The sequence below is a fragment of the Gymnoscopelus braueri genome (genome assembly GCF_963280865.1).
Source record: "Gymnoscopelus braueri genome assembly, chromosome: 20".
Classification (NCBI taxonomy): domain Eukaryota; kingdom Metazoa; phylum Chordata; class Actinopteri; order Myctophiformes; family Myctophidae; genus Gymnoscopelus; species Gymnoscopelus braueri.
In genome coordinates, this window is record NC_137622.1 from 32510214 (window position 1) to 32532602 (window position 22389).

At 43.3% G+C, this 22389-nt stretch overlaps 1 protein-coding gene across 2 annotated transcripts in view; it reads right to left on the minus strand.

Annotated features, from left to right (window-relative positions):
* Positions 1-22389, minus strand: part of drp2 (dystrophin related protein 2) — a 180886-nt gene that overhangs the window by 131685 nt on the left and 26812 nt on the right. The window contains exon 2 of one of the 2 annotated variants that reach the window (XM_080415251.1): positions 4923-5116. Coding sequence is in view for 1 of the 2 variants with exons in the window: in XM_080415250.1 (XP_080271376.1) it covers positions 1574-1622 (49 nt within the window). In the remaining variant the exon portion in view is untranslated. Of the gene's footprint in view, positions 1-1573; positions 1672-4922; positions 5117-22389 lie in introns of those variants that run through there. The other variant, XM_080415250.1, reaches the window with a different exon arrangement.

Genomic DNA, 22389 nt, shown 5'->3' on the forward strand with positions numbered 1-22389 from the left:
GTCTACTATCTGGCATCTGGATACATAGAATCTATGATGTTATGGAATGCTATATGTTATTAATGTTACTGTACAGTATCTGGAATCTGGATAAATAGAATCTACAATGTTATGGAATGCTACACGTTATATGTTATACACTATGTGGCATCTGGATAAATATAATCTACAATTTATTATTATGGAATGGAATATCACAGGCCACATTGTCTTGCCTCTCCCAGGTGAATGTGCCGTTAGGGCACACACCCAATGGTGACATTCAATGCACTAAACAGAACACAAAAAAACACAATTAATGTTCAAGCAGTGATGGAAGTACTAAAAGTATTGCCATCAAAATATAATTGTATTTGTATTAAATGCAAAAGTTAGTTATGCATTAATGTGTTACATTGTAATGTTGCAGCTGGTAAGGGCGGGACCCATTTACTTACTTGTGCTGCTGGTTAAATTAACCTATAATAATACATCATATTGTATCAGTTAATGCATTTTTTGTATTATTAATAATCTACAGTAAATCTTAACAGTTACTAGTGACTAAAGCTGTGAAATAACTGTAGTGGAGTAAAAAGTAAAACAGGTAATTTTTCCTGATAAAGACCTACAGTACAAGGTCAAAACGTTTGGGACAGTATAATTCAGTGTGCGGACATTTTACTTCTTTTTTATTTCTGCCTCTTTATCCAGCACCCACTGGCCTAACTACAGGTATAAGATGTGCACACAGTCTGCTCTTTGAAGTGGAGCGAAAAGTATAATCTTTTCCTCGGAGATGTGGTGGAGCAGAAGTAGAATATCAAATCATTTAAATACTCAAGTAAAGCAAAAGTACCTCAAAATTGTACTTACCGTAAATTTCGGACTATAAGCCGCGACTTTTTCCCCATTTTTCGACCCTGCGGCTTATATAACGGTGCGGCTTATCTATGGATTTTTACAGCTAACGGCCACTAGGGGACCTCCTAAATCTATGGATTTTACACCCGCGGCTTATAGTCCAGTGCGGCTTATATATGTTCCAAACATTAAATTTAGCTGCTGCGGCTTATAGTCAGGTGCGGCTTATAGTGCGAAAATTACGGTAAGTACAGTACCTGAGTAAATGTCGTTATTTTCCACCACTGTGTTCAATTACCGGTTATCTGCAATACAAAGCACAAGGAGCTTGACTATTGGTGTGGGAGTTTCTGTACCGTTTGATTTATCAGAGTAATTATTGCATGAATGCTTAATCTAGGCTGCTTAGGATGTTTTGATTATTTCTTGATAAACTCTGCCTCAGACCTACTGCATCTTTGTCTCCTTGCTGCATTTACTGTGATCTACACTGCAAGCTTTCTTTAATACAGCCTGCCAGCACTAATTTGCACCTGGTCTTCAGAGGCGGAGAAAATCCACACAAAACCGAGCCTCACAAATGATGTGTGGAATGCATAATCAACCACACGCATCATACTTTTCCTGTTATTTGTGCAATCCTCCTTTAAATGCATATGCATGAAGGAGTTAGGTGCACCATGTCAACAATGGATTTTACTGTCCACAAACTACCACATTTCCATCCCACCTCTTTCTTCGTTCCTCATTTCCGTCCTTATCCGAACTCCGGGCTTCATTCCCTTGCTTTCCTCATCTCGGCAGCCAGTCTGACACAGAGTCTCGTGGCATGCAGCTCCGCAATTTGAAGCCGGAGATAAGGGCAGTCCGAGGATATTACTTGTGGGCAGACAGTGATTGAATTGGCTCCGGAGGGTCAAACACACCTAAATGGCAGCTCTGCAGCAACCCGGGAGGCATCTATCCAGCTCAGAGAAGCCCCATTCGATAGGGCCCCTGCGAAGGCGACGGGCAGTGTGTAGGCGGAGGAAATGATGAAAACACGCCACAGCGGCGCTGGAGGGGAGGAGTGGGGGGGTTGGAAGCAAAAGGACGTGGTGGTGGCACGGCATCACTTTCAGTGATCACGTGAGCCAAAATGTATGAGTGGGAAGACAGAGAGTAAACAGACCAAAGGGGAAGCATTTCCACTGGGCCATGCAAGGGCCTCGCAGAGGAAGCAGTGAGCAGAACAGGGAGGGGGAGCCAGAAAAAAAGGGACCGAAAAAAGAGAGAGAGAGAGAGAGAGACATAATGGCCGAAAAATAATCAAGCAAAAGTTAACCACATGAACCCAAGACTATTCTGCAAAAAATAGCAGATCTACAAGCTCACAAAGCACTATTTGGTATACAACAAACAATACACAGTAAGTGGTTAAATAGCATAGGTGGATGGATAGTGGTGTGGGAAGAGGGGCGTAAACAGTCTCAAGATTCATGAAAAAAAAACTAGGTCCGCCAGGCTGGGTGGGCTACCCGGGGCTGTGTAAGTCATGGGTTACAGTTGTCAGAACCGGAGGAAGGTGTATGGGTAAATAGTGTTTTTACAACATTTAAACTTTTTCTGTGGCGCCCCCTGTGGACAGAAGCGGAAGCATTTTGGAGGTTGGCTCCAAAGGCCCCTCAACATATTGATTGGATGTTGTGTTCATGATATATTGTGTTTATCCCATTAAGACCGGGAAAGCATATATGTTGTTATACCTTTAAAACCGGGAAAGCATGTGTCATTTTAGACAGTGGCGTAATTTACATAGGGTTGCTGGGTTATGTAAACCCATACGCGGGATTTATATATATTTTTTTGTTCATTCATTTTGTTTTTAATATATAAAAATAGCCACCCATATTATATACATACAAATTCACCTACTTTTAGTCATTTCCAATATATTAGGGGCCCTATTCAGCTCTGTGGACCGAATTAACCGATTTAAAAGTACGCCACTGATTTTAGAGGTTGCTAAAATCTTTTGAATAAAAAATAGATTTTCTGAAAATTGGCCTCAGGTCTAAATGAGTTAATATAAGAAATTGGCCCGGTCCACTAATTTTGGAAGTCAATAACATGCAGTATGGAATATCAAAAAGCTTTATCTATCGATGACTTTCTAAATGATTGTTATTTTTCATTTAATAGAGTAGTGCAGTTTTTTGATCATTCAGTGACGGTGAATGTGTCTGTCGGATGATTTTGCCTTCAAGCAGTCGGCGTTGCTGAAACCACCATGCAACATTCAATGAAGGCCAGGCATCAAACGCACCTACACTCAGGCTATACAAATCGTAAGTGCTTTCTCCTGCTTTTCTAGAAGGTGAAGTTCTTTATAAAGTAGGTACATCCAACTCATATTAAATGGACATCAAAGTTAAGCCTCATTCATCCTCCGTTGCATGACAGCGTCGTTTGCTGAAAAGAATGGATCTACAAGCTATCAACATGTTGCGCAACGGGTTGATTGGATGAGTCAATGCCAACACCACCCTCATCTGTAATGTGACTGAAGCATTTCCATATTTCCATGATGGGCCACTCCTACTTACATATGATGAAGGAAGGCTCTGGAGGGATGGTGGCCTGGGTAATCATCCTCATATAAATGCATCTCTGCATATGAGTGTATCTGTTCTAAGTGCATCTCGAGATTAACTTCAAACTCAGCGTGCGTATCACTAAGGACCCGAGGGAGGGTGCTTACCAGCGTGAATTCGGTTGGATGGTTGGTTCTCGATCTTGGATCTTTGAACAACCTCACACTACAGGATAATCTGGGCATATAATCGCTTCCTTGTCGGGAGGGGCGTCATAATCTCTACGATTATGATGTAGTGTGTGAGCCCAACTTAAAAGCAGCAGATTCTGTTAGACAAACAATTAAGTAACCTGTGCAGCCTACAGTATGTGTTGGTATAACAATCTGTCAACCTAAATCTCACTGCTACAACCCCGTCGCAGCCTTCAAGCCTTCAGGATGGCCTTGTGGACAGCGGTCCTTGACCCTGTCACACACTGAATGACCGTTTATGACGAATGATTTTTGCCACATTTATGCAACAATGTGGAAATTCAATCGAAATGTTACCGTACGATATTGTACAGTATGGTCACCTTAATACATTGGACATCTGTGGCTGTACTTGGTACACTCCTGGACTGAGCCAACAGTTCTGAAACAATGCATGCTGAGCTTCTTGGCCCTTCATTCAACTTCACTGGGGCGGTAGTGATACTTTGGCACACTGTTGGCAAGTCTGCCACGGTTCTGTAGTCGAAGGCACATGGAGCCTGAATGGAGCTCTTTCTAGTCAATGGACTTTGGAAAAAGACAACAGCACTGCTGCTTTGATCAGGCCCCCGGGGGACCCCTCCTGATCCCTCTGGCATGTCCGCAAGCATTTGTGTCAGCGTGTGTGTGTGTGTGTGTGTGTGTGTGTGTGTGTGTGTGTGTGTGTGTGTGTGTGTGTGTGTGTGTGTGTGTGTGTGTGTGTGTGTGTGTGTGTGTGTGTGTGTGTGTGTGTGGTGGGGTCTATTGCATGCCTGAGTGGAGAAATTGTCTCCATTACATTACATTACATTACATTACAGTCATTTAGCAGACGCTTTTATCCAAAGCGACTTACAATAAGTGCATTCAACATAGGTAGGGAACGAAACTACTAATCACCAGAAGTCTTAAGTGCATTTCCTGCAAAAACAAGCAACCAAGAGTATACCTAGCGCTAAGGTAAAAGTGCAATATATCAGCTACCTACTTTCTTAAACAGATGAGACAAAATAGCAGAATCAAATGAGCATGTATGTGTATCGACTAAACAAGATCCAATAAAACAATACAAAAATAAAACAAGAGTTCGTACAACTAGTTAACAACAAGTAGGCCAGGCAAAGAGGAAGGGTAGTGTACCAAATACTCTGCACACAACAGTCAGCTACCCCAAAACATGTTGATTGTTCAAAAAAACCTTAGGATAAGTCACACAACTGTCACAGCGTCACTCATCCCAAGCACCCAAGCAGCAGTGGGAGGGAATAATTACCCAGCGGTGAAGACGTGATTGACGTAGCCGCAGGATCGAAGCCTCAGTGAAATCCAGCCAACGCTTCCGTGGCTGCCCTGGGTTGGAGAAGGCCGGGGGGGGAGGGAGACGATGCTGGGATGTGGGGTACCACCAGCAGCAACAGCAGCAACAGCAGCAGCAGCGGGAGAATTCTCTTCACACAGGAGTGAAACCTACGGCACAGGGAACAGGGTCAGACACGGCAGGAGATACAGTAATAGGGCAGAGCAGACCATTAAACAGCTGTCTTCTCTTTTGTGGTTTAATACGTTATTGGTGCTGGGCGACGTGCCAAGGAGGCAGACCTCCTGCACCTCCCCGCTGCAAACCCATCGACATTTAGACCCCCGGGGGGAGCGACGCAATTAAAAGCGGCGTTAAGAAAATTAGAGAAATAAAACCAGGGGAGCCGTGGAGTGTAAAGTTACAGCTTTTGAGTCCTGTGTGTGTGTGTGTGTGTGTGTGTGTGTGTGTGTGTGTGTGTGTGTGTGTGTGTGTGTGTGTGTGTGTGTGTGTGTGTGTGTGTGTGTGTGTGTGTGTGTGTGTGTGTGTGTGTGTGTGTGTGCGTGTGTGTGTAGGCTCAGCCAAACCTCTGGCCTGGTTGACGGGCAGTTTTTTTTATCAGCAGACAACACACTCAAACCTAGAAGGCGCCGGCTTGTGGGAAGGAACAGGGGCACGAATGCCAATGAGAGTCAACTCTCATGTGCCATGCCTTAGATTTCATTAGCTGCCCCAGACACTGCCACAACACCCTTGGCCTGGGGTCTGAACAGGAGACGTCTCCCTAATCCTCAACAACACCACAAGGTGCCCGGCGCCCTAACCACTGCTGGGCTAATCCGCTTTGATATGGCCCAACCGGACAGTTTGTGACGCGAGATGGCTGCCAGAAAAGTCTTGGAAAGTGGAATTACAGTATATTAGGAGATAAGGTTTGTCAGCAAACAGGTCGGTCAGGAGCTGTGTCAGGTTTTCAAATCAATCTGGGGAGCAGTGCAGAGGTTGGCAGGGGGGCCACTCCGTAACAGTTCTAAACAGCTATAAAAGTTTAATGCAAAGCTGGCAGCTAGCAGCCGGCAGTGAGAGAATGAGCTGAACTATTTTCAGAGCCATAAGTGGCATTCATAATTCACATTATATTTTTATATGAGGAAATAGACGTTTTCTTCATACATATCGAGCGCAGCGTTAGTTCAGGAAGGCACGGCAGGCAGGCTACAGTGTAGCTGCTACACACTCACCCCCCCCCCATTCGCTAACAAGTTAATGCATACACCCACGTAAGTCAGATGGTCTCTCCACGTTCAACCTCATCTCCCTTCATTCCCATTCGCCAACATCTAACACATACGCCTCAATGTAAATGGTTAATTTATGCAGTATATTTAAGTAGAACACTGTTCACTCTTCATGCTCATTATTGGTCTCAGCTCTATTCCTGCAGCTCTCGGTTAAAAAAATAAATCCCTCCGCCTCCCCAGCATCCTCTTGTGGCATTTAAGTTAAATGTATGATTCTGTGGGTTGTATGACGTTATATCTGTGTATCTTAACTTATGCTTGAAGGGCTCAATATTTGAATGTTTGTTCTGTGGATTTTATGTTTCTGTGTATCGTATGTTAATCTGTATATTAACTTAAAGCCCTTAAAGGGTTCATGGTATATGCAATAACTCTGTATCTTATGCTCAGCTTCTGGGGGGTTTGTGATCTCAGATATTCTGTGTCATGCTTGCACAGATAATCTGTAGTAACACAGGAGCAATAAAGGATTATTCCTGAGGAAAGTGTTTAACTGAAATGGTCTTAATCTTCCTGCTCCCAACACTTCCACTCCACGGCATTATAGTGACTGGGTTGGAGTGAGTGAGTGAGTGAGTGAGTGAGTGATTTGAGTGTAATCATCAATATAGTATAATTTAGTACAGCTTCTCTCAATGATTGCTTGCTGTTAAGGTTACCCACAAGTGAGACTGACAAGCTGAGCTTTCATTTCAGATCAGACAACCAGATGTTCCGTCTCCTAGAGAGATATGTTCCAAACCGGCCCCTCAGGTCTTCAAGTGCTGACCTGCTCGAGGTGCCTACAATGACTTATAAAGAATACGGTGAAGCAGCATTCTGCTTCTACGGACCAACAGCGTGGAATAAACTCCCATTACACCTAAAACAGGCAGCCTCTGTCGATAGCTTTAAAGCACAGCTCAAGACCTATTTCTTCACTCTTGCTTTTAGCTGATTCCTTGGTTGATTTTTTTTAAGACTGTAATTGTATTCTTGCTCTGTAAAGCACTTTGAGCTGCATTTCATGTCATGAAAGGTGCTATACAAATAAAGTTTATTATTATTATTTATTATTAAAAAGTTAAACTCTCTCTTTTCGCTTCACTTTTGCTGACGGAACACAACGACATGGTACAGTAACATCAATTGAGGGTTGCCAAAGATGAACCAAATTAGCCTTAGCATCCCAGCTGCTGCTTTAATTGGCTATACAGCTTTGCACTGTAGATAAGTGGCTCACTGCAGACAGCGGTCTCACTCGTGCTGCAAACTTGTTTTGCTGTGCCAAGTTAACTCTTTGTTGATCTTGCTGCTCTGTGCGACCTCAGTTCAGGTAAAACTACCTATTTTTACCTGTTAACTTTGAATTAGCCGATGCCTGCCTCTCCCTTTTCTAACTGGCTAAGTGTCTAAATGAATACCGGTTCATTTAGACACTTCAGCTCAGGATTAACCATTTACCATTTATTGCAATGATATTGCATGCAGTTTGGCGGTGTGGCTATCTGCTCATGTGATATTACAGATGACCTGCGCAAGCATGACACAGACCTGAAATCACAAACCCTCCGAGCAGAGCATGAAATACAGTTATTACGTGAACATAACATTGAACCTTCAATGCATAATTAAACTACCACATATCATAGCACAATCCATAGAACCACAGTACAATCCACAGAATCATCCTATTAACAATAAGAACTTAATGCCTCAGGGAGGAGGCCGGGGAGGTGGAGGAATTTTGACACTGACAGCTGTACATCCGGCTTTGACAGCTAGGCACGTAGAATGAACAGAGAACAGAGGGCTGCTTAAATGAACCGCCTGAGTTGCACTGTGGGAATGAGGGCGTGAGTGAGTTGCTTTGTAGCGAATGAGAATGACGTGAGGTTGAACGTACTGGGAGTACGTATGAATTAGCTTGTTAACAAATTAATGGGGGGGGGGGGGTTTCCGGGGAAAGTGAGCTAGCATGTAAACCTCCTGCCTTCCGTGCCTACATGAACTATCGCTACGCTGAATTTTTACAGCAGCTTTAGCCACGAAATCATTAGGCCTGTCCCCGACTAAGGATTTGTTTAGTCGAATCTAATTGGCGACTAATTGCCAATAGTCGACTGGCAGTCGAAAAAAATAATAATAATAATTTTTAGGGACAAAATACATTTTATTTCAAAGGGCCACGTCTACACAGTTTGTTTTGTCTCTCCAGCAGAGTTTCTAGTGTCTCTATCTCTCTCTGGAAGAGGTTGCACATGAACTCTGCAGCCGCACTGAGGCGCTCCAACACAAACAATACCAATACAAAGACGAGGAATAAGAAGAATAAAGTGGAAGTTACGTGTGGTTGCTGGTGTACACTTGGCCAAAAAACAATTAAAAACATTTTTGGCCCTTAAAAAAAAAAAAAAAAAAAAAAAAAAACGACTAGATTCGACTAAGAGACACGCAGTCGACTCGGACCCCCCGCGACTAACCAGTCGACTATTCGACTTAGTCGAGGTCAGGCCTAGAAATCATACACACTGTGCTGCTGTCTCTCTAAATTCTCTTCTTTCCCCCTCTGCTATTTATTCCATTTGCTGCTTTCCTTTCCTTTGCATTTCATTCATTTGCACACCTGAGTTTGGGTATACTGCTCTGCTTTGTTTGGCCTGGGCCTTTGATCCCAGCATAACGACCGCACTGAAGGACTGACTGAGTGACCGATTGTACACTCGTTTCGGGTACCTTGATCTCTCCAAAGACCTGGAAACAACTGAGAAGGAGGTTGGAGCCAGGTTTGTATCAATTAACTCTTTAAGTTGGGGGAAGACAAAGGATAGAGAGGGAAAAAGCAACCACTACCTTGTGCTTAAGTTTGGCAAGACAACAAAGGCTAAGGGAGCCCACCGTGAGAGAAAAGCAACCACTGCCTTGTTGGATGAGTCTAGGGAAGACAAAGGCTAAGGGAGCCCGCCCTGAAAGAAAAGCAACCACTGCCTTGTGGATGAGTCTAGGGAAGACAAAGGCTAGAGGAGTGCATCCTGAGACTAAAGTCATTAAACAACCACTGGGAACTCACAATTTAGTGCCTGCTTAACGCCGGTCCCAAGCCCGGATAAATTGGGGAAGGTTGCGTCAGGAAGGGCTTACGGTGTAAAACTTGTGCCAAATAAAATATGCGGACAACAAATCCGGATGTTTATGTTGAGCGAAGGCGAAGGAGACAGAGAGGGGGAATGAAATGTCAGAGGCAGCAGGAGAGGAGCAAGGGCAAGAGGGTGGGGGTGAAGGTTGGAACTTTAAATCTGGGCACTATGACAGGCAAAGGGAGAGAGCTAGCTGACATGATGGAAAGAAGGAGAATTTTCACAATGTTTGAAAATAGCCTATAAAACATGGCTTAAGAGGTTAAATGATATTCACTCGGTTCCCATGAGGACCTCTAAAAGGAGGTGTGGGGAGTAGGAGAGATGGAGAACGATAAGGGCATGCTGTGAAGAGGAACAGGAAGTGGAGGACATAACAAAGACAGCCAGACACAGAAGAAAGAAAAGAATGTGAGAGATGGGTGAGGGTAATGGAGTGTACAGACCTTCATGGCTAACATATAGACAGAGAGAATACCGACAGACAGAAGACAATCACAGCGAGACATCACGACGACAAGACATCACAAAGCGAAATTGCAGGCTGTCAAAGTGTCTGACTGGGATTCTAGCATCTACAGTTCTGACGACGACCTTCAAATGGAGTCCCACTCCCCCATGTCTGCAATAACAAGCATGCTTTTCATCAAGAATCGTTTGGTGAATGCTTATTGTTATTGTTGAGAAAATATATTATCTCACAAGTGCTTTGAACAAGGTTCAAGTCTGGTTAAGAGACACATGTATTGTTTATTGTTAAACAAAATAGCGCAAAAAAAACCGGTATGCATGTTTTTCAGCAAACCACAGAGAGCAGGTCCAAGGTGTTTCTGGAGGGGGAGGAATTGGAATCCATTTTAGATCCAAACCTGACTTTTAAAAAATACATCAAGAAGGTGACAAATACAGTTAAATTCAATCTGCAATTTTTTAAACAGATTAGGTCCTTCTTGACAACCGCTGCTGCTAAAACATATCTCCACGGCATGATTTTATCGCACATTGAATATTCAGGTTTCCAGGTGACTGCCCCTACAGGACCTCCTGAGCCACTGCCCCCCCCCCCCCCCAACAATGTAATAAATACACGTCATAAAATGAATGTGCATTACTTTCCATTAGGTCAATGCATAAAAAAGAATACACTGGAATATGGCCATGTGAAGTCATTTGGTGCTTAAGTCTACCCGACCGACAGTGTTGACACAGACTGCGCTAGAGATGGACAGTAAGAATAATACAACACTAGAGTGCAGCTCTAAGCCCCCCCCCCCCCCCCCCCCCCCCCATACATGACCGAATGCCAGCATTCTCTAAACATTCTCTTCCACTCTGCTGTCCTCTTGGCTCCCCCGTGGCCACCCACTGACCCTGAGCGTTTAGCTGGCTCAAACAGCAGCCATTTAAAAGTGTGCCCATCTATGTTGCCTTTCAAAGAGGATGCTAGGTTGTCAAAACATCTGCCCCCAAGGTGTAAAGTGTGTTAGTGTGTCTTGTGTGTAACTCTGTGTGTGTGTGTGTGTGTGTGTGTGTGTGTGTGTGTGTTCGTGTGTTCGTGTGTTCGTGTGTGTGTGTGTGTGTGTGTGTTTGTGTTCGTATCTGTGTGTTGGATGGAGGGGTTGCACTCATGGCCCCGAGCGCTGCCTCGACAGTGAATAGCACTCAGGCCCAATCCACCACCTCCTCCCCCTCCCCGTTGCGCCAGGCCCTCCCGGGGACAGAGGTGCCACCATTTAGTCATCTAGGCAGACAGAGAGTGCTTGTCACTTTAAATGGGACGGCAGGAGAGAGAGTACACTTCTCTAAACAACGCCACGCAATTCATCATCCCTAGTGTTAACCCCCTTGTCACTTCCATGCTGGCCCTGATAATGAAGCATTTTGTCACTGGAAATGGCTGTGCACTCATTCAGAAAAGCCTCCACAATGTACCAGATGCATGAAATAGCTTCTGACGAGGGTTCTGTGATATGGCTTTGACTTCAATTGAATCAATCTTAGCAGCTGCAGCGGACTGGGGGATTAAGAATTTGGGGGACGGCAGAAAAGGAACCATGGCACCGATAGGATAGGATCACAAATGCTGGCATGATCACAGACGCACAGGTGCACAAAAGAGCACATACATCATAGGCAAACAAAAGCACATAATGTGAGAGCTCACGTACGCACACATACACACGCACGTGCACGCGCACACACACACACACACACACGCGTGCACACGCACGATTGACTAATTAAGGGGTATCCACACTGACACTTTAAAAACTTGCATTCCCAGTGGCAGCACAATTTAAAAGTACAGCGCCAGAGTGTTGCTGTGGTAATTCAGCCATAAGTGTGAGGGCAAGAGGAAAAGATCAGAAAAGGATAGAAAAACTGTAAAAACAGAGAAAGCAAAGGAGCAGGAGTGCAAACCATCGGATCAATAGAGAGAAAAGGGAGAATAAGAGTGATACGAGACAAAGTTGTGGAGAGAAAAAAAAAACGAAAACGAGAGAAAGAGCAGACCTGGGGATTAACCCATTAAAGGAGAGATCCGGACATTTTAAGTGTTATCTTTGATGTGTCGTTAGTCACTCACCGACGTAGAAAGTGGCGTTGAGTTTTTCCAGCGATTCCCCTGTGAGTGACTAACGACACATCAAAGATAACACTTAAAATGTCCGGATCTCTCCTTTAAGACCTGGAACTGTGTCATTTTTAGATTTGAGCTAAAAAAGCATTATTTTACACTTTGGGCTATTCAAAAATACCAGATATACAAGCTCATAGCGCGGCACCGAGTGCCGCGCTACGAGCTTGTAGATCTGCTATTTTTGAGAATTCATGAAAATGTGTGCAAATCTTTGAATATATATATTTTTTAAAGCGAACATTTTTAACTCAAATCTTTGCTTCTGGGGGGTCCCTGGAACAAAATATTTTGAGATGGGGGTCCGCGGCCAAATACATATAATTTTGGGGGTCCTTGACATGAAAAAGATTGAGCAAATATAGAAACATAAGTTTTTCAGAGTACTGTTGGGATTTAGGAGACATGTAGAATCGGCTTCAGGTCTTAAGCAAGAGCCAAGGGCATAGCATACAGAGAGAACGAGAGATGATCTGCCTCGCTCAGCGCAGACTGGGTTATTAAGGGAACAGCAGGAGTTGGATGGTGGGTTTGGGGGTAGAGCATGACAAAGGGTAAAAGTGTTAGAGAGGAACATGGTGGCAACTGGCGGTCTTGGTCCAACATTTCCCATTAGGCCAAAGTGTGTGGAATGAGAAGTGAGGTACAGGGAGGACCCGCTGTCACTCTCACTCATTTCAGCTCACATCAGCAGTCCCATGGCAGGTCCCTGCTTCCCTGCAGTCAGCTGAAGGAATAATGTATTTCTTAACCATTATGGTAGTGAGGCCTCCACAACACATGCAGGCACGCGCACACACACACACACACACACACACACACACACGTGCACACACGCACACCCACACACACACAAATCTGCCTAGTTGTCCCTGAATCAAACTCAACTGGACAGAACTGGTGCAATAAGCACTACTCTGACGGGTTAATTTGATTCTCGTCGACATAAACAATATAAGCGGGTATATTAACTGGAATGTTAAGCTGACTCTGGAGCACACAGCGGTGTTATTTGCATGGAAATATGTATTGTTATGGTAATAGTTCTTTTAAACTCATTCCGGTGCCAATTCTGCTCTGCTGTGCGGGGGTTTAATGTAGTCAGCAGTGAAAAGTTAGCGATGTTTGCCGATGGTCTTGATATTGTTATATAGTTCCTTTCATTTTACAGCACTTTGCGAAGTTGTTAAGAAATCTGCTGTACAAATATAGACATCATTATAGGCAACCGCGTGGGTGACATCAAAACCAACTACACAGGTAAGTAATCCGCCCCCACACAATAAACCCTGCAGAAGACAAGACGTATCAAGACATACGCCCTACTGTGTATAACATAGCAAAACACAACTGCATTGTCATATGTATCTCACATACTGTAGTAGTGCATTCTGGTTAATAGAGTATAGCTACAACACCCGATATTGTCATCTTTTTCCTTCACCTTAGTTGTCAAGCACTGTCAGTGTGTGTGTGCGTGCGTGCGGTGGGGGGGGTAGAAGCAATAATAAATAGTCTCCCACCATAGCATAACGACACAAACCCAGCAGAGGTGGCAAGACACATCGTGTGCCCATCTCCAAGCGTGTGCTCTCCATTACTGTGTCCTTGCAGCTACCCTCCCTCCATTATTCATACTCACACATGGCCCTGCTGTCCGGGGAGGTTAAATAAGAGGCTGTGAGCCTCTCAGTGTGTGTGTGGGCGGTGTGGGACACGTGTACACACCTGGAGGTGGGTCGGCGAAAAGCCTCTCTAATAACTTATCCACTGTTAGTTCTATGGTGCGCCTGTCGTGGAGCAGCTCTGCCTGAATCCCAGCCAGGTTATCATCCTTGGTCAGGGGGGGAGAGCGGATTTCAAATCCGGGGTGGTTACACAACTACAGTGTGTGGCTGAAGTGCCACTAAGCAAGGCACTAAGCCACAAATTGTTGCACTGCACAGAAACGCACATCTGTTATGGTGAAGCAAAAAGACAAATTAAAATTGTTTACTAAATTAGTTGACTTTAAATTATTTGGTGAGGAGCTGAACTAAAAATTGTTTTTAAGGAGCGAATGTAGCTAAGGTAAGTCAGCCATATCGCTTCCGTTACATCTTTTCTGAGAGTTGCACATAATGCAATAGCGACCGCGAAGCAAAACATAGTGGCACAATGGTGGTACAGTACACCTCATTACAAACTCTGGTCTAGGAGCATTTCACCCTCAACACCAAAAAGAAAAAGACTGACTGCAATATTTGTGAGTTTATTACACTCTGTCAATAACATATTAGCTCTAAATCGGACATAAATCTCTCCATCACAGCAAGCCACAGGTCCAACTCTGTCTCAAAACACATGCAATCCCTTCCGCAACCCCAATTACCGTAATTCCTCTAACCTCATGCATGGTAAAGCTCCACCGTATATGACACCCCCAACCCCTCCTACTCCCGTTGCCCCCTGGCGAACGAATCGTGCATCACCGATTTTTTATGGCCATGAATCACACTATGAGATTAGCAAGGATTGCCTAAGCCTAGGGGACACGTTGGACATGGATGATCTCTTTTTCAAGCAAGACCTGGCCAAAAGATGGCATAATTTAAATGAATTAACCTCACATACTGCATCTCTCTGCAGTATGCCTCTGCCGGTGTCTCCATACCACACGCCTCTGGGAGCACCTTGACCGAGCACAGCTGGGTCAAGCTCGACTGAAGGCATAACAACACTCATGCATGAACTATGATCATTTCTCTCTCCAAAATGGGAAGACATTACACGCTGCACATGGGCCCAGTCAGACGTAAAGTTTTCAGCCACGCACGTCTGGATGCAGGGGTCTCCAGAGGGTTAAGTGCTGGGATAGCTTGTAGGTCATCTTCTCTGGTAATGAGCCCTATCTGAACCGCCATGATGCAACTGAAGGGGCACTGATGATAGACCCCATCTGAAACAGCGTTGCCGTCCCCCCCCCCCCCTTCTCCATTTGGGCAACCCAGCCACAAACCTTAACAGCTCCTCATGAATAATTATGATGACACCCTGTGTTATTGCACCCTGAGTCGTTCCATCTTGGAGGAATCTGAGGCCCATAAACATGACCATTAAATGTGTTTTTAACTGCATTAAAAGTGCCTCTGACACAGAGAGATTGAATGCCACTTTAACAGAGCATCAGTGTCGCGTTAAGCTCGCAGCCAGCAATTTGGTCAAACCCCTGACCTGGTCACACTTCCTTCTTTTTACTGTCTGTCACCTATCAATTCTCAATGATGCCGAGGTGTGTTTACTTCTGTGCAGATTTGTGAACTAGTGGTCGCAAAGTCTTAACATGCCAATTCTTTCTCCAACCATCTAGATGTTGCCCTCAGGCACTGTTCCAAAGTTCGGCTCACCATCATTGCATGCTACCTTTGCCTGTGAGGTAAACTGCACAAACCGACTCTAGCTAAGCCACAGCCTCGACTACGTTCTGCATAAATGCGAAGCTCCTTAACATGCATGTTTAACGTGTTCAGAATGTTTTTTCATAAGCACTAACATCACATGATGCCGGCCTACTTTATCATACATTGTGCCACGAAACCCCAGACACAGGCAAGTTCCTTTGAGTCAAGATTATTTATTCCTATGCTGTAAAGGCCATGAGATGGAATTGCATTTTTTATGACTTTCCCATATCACTCCAGCGTTGAAATCAATGGGAAGGCTTTCATTTTTTACTGTTGGTTTTGTGCGAGGTGACCGAGGTCATAAAGGATTCCTCCTTTAGGGGTCATCCAGGTCTATTACTCTGTAGGTCAGTGTCATTCCACACCCCAGTCGGGAGTAGAAATCCTTTATTTATCAGACCTCCTATCTGGTCTTATAATCACCCAGTATGTTAGTTCTAATGGGTTTTTGTTGTTGACTCTGCTAGATTGTTGTCTCGTTCTGGTCGATGGGATACAACATGCTCAGTTTTCTTAGCAGTACATGGATCCAAGTGGATAGAGTAAATTTAGAATTTTTGTCCTGGATGGGGACAGGGGTGGGCTGGGGACAGCTACCAATCTTCGGGAAAAACTAAAAGCGAGGTAGCTAACATGTGGAGAACTCTGGTATTAATATACATACCTTTTAATTAAAAACTATTGTTGATGGTGGTCTTTCACCATTGAATATTGATTGAATATTTTATAGATTTTTTTTTACAGCAGTACAACGAGTTAAAAACGCCAAATGGATGAGACACAAAAAAGCCAAAGGCTTGTTGTTTCCATTGTGGTCCATTAAAGTTTCAACACTCCAACAACTGGACAAACAACAGTGCAACAAACAATTCATGATAGCCATGACCTCACTGGACTTAAGAAAAACACCCTGCAGAGATATTCCAAGACTTATTACAATTTGCTTTATACCCATGTCTTTCGAGTAGCAAGATGGAAAAACCCAGTTAAATACACATTGGCTCGATGTTCAAATACATGTACATACAGTATTAATTCACATAACCCCGTGGAGACGTTCCCCCACACAATGTCTTTTTAAATTCTCTGGCTTCTATTCCTTTCCCGTTGCTCCATATAACACAGTGTGTCATCATTACCGCATTCCATTAATGCCAAATGTCAACGTGCTGTATGACTCTGTATGTCCCTGTAGGGAGACTGACATTACAATCAAAATGGCCCTTGTCATCATCAGTACCACAGGCAACATTTTTCTCCCTCACTCCGTGAGCAAACACAGTGAAAAATAGAGTGTGAGCCTCACATCTGTCAGGCACAATGACTCTGCTTCAAAGTCAGTCTATACGAAAGGCGGCATATTAATCTGAGTGAAGCCATCCTGATATATATTTTACAACCAGACTCCCACACACACACACACACGCAAATACATATATGCACAAACACTTTTATTACTTTGTAACATCAACAGTCACTCCCTTCAGCTTCCATTCATCTCGTTCATCCCATCAGGGCTGTCACATTGAATTTGAATAAAGTCGCTCCTTATCAAAGTAGCCTTCCCAAACTGTCAGGCTACTGGAGTCTGGTTGAGGATAAAAGGAGGCTGGCTGACCTTGTCCTTGTGCTCATTGTGCACGCTGCCACTAAAGCACTGATGTCCGGAGATTTCGTGGGCAGTGTTCTTTCCACAAATCACCGGGGTTATCTCTCCCATCCTCCTACCCCGCCCCCCACAACCCTCTCGCTCACATCGCCTCGGCTTCTTCTCCACACTGGGGTCCTTGAAATGCCAAGGTGTTCAGTGTGAGCCACAGTGGTGGGGCCTTAGTGTGTCTGAGTTATGCTGACAGAAAAAGAGGCTTCCTAAGAAGCTTCCACGCTCAAATGGGCCCCCACCACCTCCACCACCACCACAAAACTCTATCTAAGTGACATTTCAGAATGAATGATATTTAGGAAGCACAATGGATTTTTATTTGGGCAATGAAATTAGACAATGTTAGACAAAGGAAAACAAATGCAATAGACACATTGATTTTCAGACAGAAATAATGGCCGGGGTGATCGATTGGCAGCAATAAAGGGAGACCATAAATAAGGGAGGTTATAGCATTGAGGAGAGTTCAGAGCAAAGTTCCGCTTTTGAACAGCACATCACCAAGTCACAGCTTAACATAATAATACACAGTTATTATGGAAAATAACTGTCTCGATGCAAAAGAAATGCAAAGGTCATGGAGGAAGAATCTAATATTACCAGGAATACTATTCCATCTTTTCCCATTAAAAGAAAAAAAGAAAATGAAGAAGAAGGGAAAATAAATATTCTAGCAAACTGGAGTTGGATTTCTTTCACAGAGGTTATTCAAGCCCAAAACTTGTGAGTGGTGAGTCAGGCAGTTCAGTATCTCTCTTGAATGCTTAAGTCATCATTCTCTCTCCAGGGGAACATTATTCCACTGTCACCTGGCAAGGAACAAGCACAACCACTGAAAAATAACTACCTGTCTCTGTCACTCTTTACATAAAACTGCTCTTACTTTTTGTGTAATAAGGTTGTAGAACAACAAAGCCTCCTTTCTATTCAAACGTATAATCATGTGATGTATCAGACTGTATCAGATATTGCCAACATTTTTAATGATGGTAATAGCCAACAAGAAAAGTGCGCTCAGTAAAGCGCAAATCTTCAGCAAATCAGGAGGCATGCCATACCTCCCTCCACCTATCCCTCCGTCTGTCTGGGGCATAAGATGACAATTTGTTTGTGTTTTGTACAGTACGTGTATGAAAAGGCACAGGGCAGTGGGGAGAAGGGCTGTAATTAAGGACTATCATTAAATAATTATGGTGCAAAATCATTGGACAGTGAACACATCAATGCAAAGGTAGTGTGTTGTCATCGCTAGGACAGACATGACATTACCATGTTATAGCCTAATACATTTCAAAATGCAGGACCCTCCTAGCGCCAACGTCAGTTGATCTCGCGTGTGCTGTTCCATCACCCCTTTCTGCTATAAAGCCAATCAGAGGCAACTAGGGTGGGTCTTAGGTTAAATATAACATTGAGTGATAGCCATGCCTACTAATCAAATATATTTTTTTACAATCAATTGCGCAGTTGTACCACAAAGTTGACGATTGGCTTGATTATTTAATTGACAGCGCTACTGTAAATTGCCTACTGCCTTGTATTGCCTAACTACCTCTCGCGGAGAACTCGCAAAGAAATCGAGCAAAAACACTAGCTCCACGTTCCCACGATCACAAGTTCAAATATATACTCAAATATTACTGCAAAGCATGTACCGACAATTGTTACGTTAGTGTTTGGTTAAGGTCAGGCATAATGTTTGTGAGCTTAACTCTTTCACTGCCAGACTTATTTCTGGCTGCGTGCACCCACTGCCAGCGATTTTTCTATGTTCTTATCTTTTGAAGTAGTCACAGAATATTTATCTCCAGTATGATCGATCCCCTGATGGTTGCTAATCACAGAGGGTTTCACTGTGCTTCCAAGAAGAAGAAAAAAATTTCATTGCGAACTCCTGTTCGCTTTGATACGCCTTTGAAAATAACATGTGTCGGCCAAAAATACATAGTAAAAAAATTAAGTACACAGGAGCCGAGCTACAGGATTTTAAAGTAATAAGTTAACCAGGAAGTGTCTGGTTATCTCTGGTTCTGTGTGAAAAAAAAGAAAAAAAAAGTCAATAGTTTTTGTGAGGTTAAACTTAGGGTTAGGGTTGGCATAGTTAGTCCATGTGCCAGACCAGATATCAGTACCATTTGACTGGGCAAAATCTTACCTATATTAAATAGCTTATAAGGTCAATACAAGTAAATTAATATATGATAGCCTATCCACAGGAGTAGCTTTTCATATGTAATGGACATTTGTTATTTCCTCCTATTAGTGTATTCATTGTTTCCAAATGGCACACAAACTGTGAATATCATATTTAATCTTAACCTAAGGCAACTAAAGCATTTGTAAAAGTAATAAAAGCAATGTGTTTGAATCTGCATACACATTTTGTTGTTTTGAGACTTAGCATTATAAGTCAATGTAACACCAAATCTACTTTCTATTCTATGGAAATTATTCCAAGATGCAGGGTTGAGGGACCTCTGTGTGAAGTCTTGTGCTATCGCGGAAGGGTCAGTAACTGATGTATTAGAAGGCAGAAAGAAGTAAGAACAACAACAGAGCAGCAGCATGCTTGTCTACAAAGCATTGATGAGGCTTGCCTGGAAAGGCTTCCTTCTCTGACTAAAGGGTTAACATACAACAGAGGTTCACCTACCGGAAGAAGCCCTGAGGAGCATTTTACAGTCACTCACAGGGCTTTTTGAGTATTTCTCATTTACCCTCATCATAGAGCTGTTCCAAGTCTACCTGGATTCTCTCTGAAGCCTACATGTTTTTTCAGCTTTCTGGCTGTTCTACTTTGATTCATGCTTCTAGAGAAGGCAACTGGATGTTGCACATTGCATGCACCCAAGAGGGTTAGGGTATTTCAAATTTACAACTTGTCAATGTGTTTTTCATCCGATCAAGTCGAGAATTTATGATTTCCTCCCCACTGCTGAAATTGTAGCTGGCTCAAAATACATCATACAAAATCAAAGGTTTTAGACTACCATGTACCACAGCAGATCAAATTGCCCACTCAAGGCCACCCAATGTCAATTGCAAGCAGTGGAAGCGAAGAAGAAAATGTCATAGGATCAAAAGCCTATTGTGGAGGAAAACAGAATTGGTCTTGCAGCAATCAGCTGAAAAAAAACTATATTCATTTTGAAAAAGTAGTGTCCTCAAATTGCTGAACTTCAAGGCAAGCTTATGAGCTGAGAAAGATGGTTTGTTCATGATGTAGCACAAGATCAGAAATGTACTAGACGAGAGACGGCATATCACACACGCACACGCACACACACACACACACACACACACACACATTGAAGGGGGATTGCAACGAACACTGGAGAAAGGTTAAAGCACCCATTGACCACTTGTAGCGACTTATAATCACTCTATAATGCATTATAGGAGTCAGTACAATAAACTATAAAATTATTATGTTTTACAACTATGAGAGTTATAACACACTATGGTCCTTGCCAAAATAGCAGTTTGTATAAATATAATTATACAGTGTCGTGAGACAGTTATAATGCATATAAGTATGTTTATAATGCATTATATTAATTGCATTACATGAAATGCATAGGAAGTGTTGTTACCTTTGCAATGACTTAAACATGAAAATCTACCAATGGCAGCTTAAATACCACTGTATTAGACACATTACTTCAAACATGAGATAGGAGCTTATAAAATAAAAGCATAAAAAAAAATAAAGATGATTTCCAGGGAAAGCGCTTTAAGAGGTGAAAACACAAATAAGCTACCAGTCAGCAAGGTCTATCATATTAAAACATAATCATGGATAAAAAAATCACAACTAGAATTTGCCCACCAGATAGTACAGATTTGTTAATTTTGGGGTCTTAGCCCATGGACTAAGAAGTTGGAAGGACTTCTTAGTCAAGGAAGAAGTTGGACACAAGGAAGAACAAAGGAAGAACTGTCAATCATGTCGCCTCACAGCTATAAGGTCCTGGTTCGATTCCCGCCGGGGAAGCTGTGGGCGTGTCTTCTCCTCCGCGTCATCAGCACCCATACCCTAGGTGGGGTTGGCGAAAGGGCCCACTCTGTGTGGAGTTTGCATGTTCTCCCTGTGTCTCTCAGGGTAGTTAATACCCTCACAAAAACATGTAGTAATCCTGGTCACTATAACGCCTCCCCCATGACAGCCGGGGCGCCTGATGGAGGGGAAGGGAACTGGTTGGAATAACGTGTTCCTTCCACGCGCTACGTCCAACCAGGGAAACTCCCCCCTGTCAGGTGACAAGAAGGTCAGTTGGCTCTCATGCATTGAAGGAGGCATGAGCTCTGCCCTGGCCTCCCTAGGCTGGTGAGGGGAGTGTAGTGCCCAGGATCATTTAGAAAATTGGCACCGGGTGAAAAATAAGGGTTACAAAATCGTGGGATAAAAAAATATATATATATAAAAATTACAAAAATCACGGCGACTACTGGCCAATCTTCACAGAATGAAGGTGTAAAAAGGAATAACGCTGCACTCGCATAAAGTCTTTGATACACCGCTATGCAGCCTACATTGAGTCTGAAACACTTCCGAATGACAGTGACATCACTGACGAATCCTTGTATCTTTGTACTCTCCTTTTCAACCAGCCTCAAGCGTACATCCATGCTCGAGCGTGCTGTCACTACAAGCTGTATTTCTGACACTCGCGCTACTGAAACACTAGCAGGATGCTACTGAAACACTAGCAGGATTACTGATATCCTGGTCCGGAAGGCTACTACTTGAGTCATTATTTCAAGTCTGACAATGTGTATTATTTTCTACAGACAGACAGATACACAGATAGGGGCGAACACAACTACTTACAGTATATATGTACAACTGTATGTAGTTGATTACCATGGTTGACTATCTGTAGATATCTTATCTCACGTGTATTTCACATAGGCAACTCCTGACGCCTACAGTAGGAGCCACACATCAGTCCTCTAATGTCAGCAAGAAGTGCAAGAGGCAGAACACATGAAATGCCCCTTCTAGCACCGAAGACCCATAAGATCCACATCAATAGACCACTTTCATTTAAATATGAAATACATAGCAAGCAGAGTAAGAATGGTTAAAATCCCACATCCCTGAGCCAGACATCCTGAGAAGAATAGACTTCTTCCGCTGCCAATTCCATACAGCCTGCCCAGCTAATTTTGCACACCCATTTTGCGCTCTGCTGATAAAACACTTTGAAAACCCAATGACACAGACAATGCCTTCAGATGGGGAAAAGCAATGTCTTCTCCACATTCCTATTCATCAATGT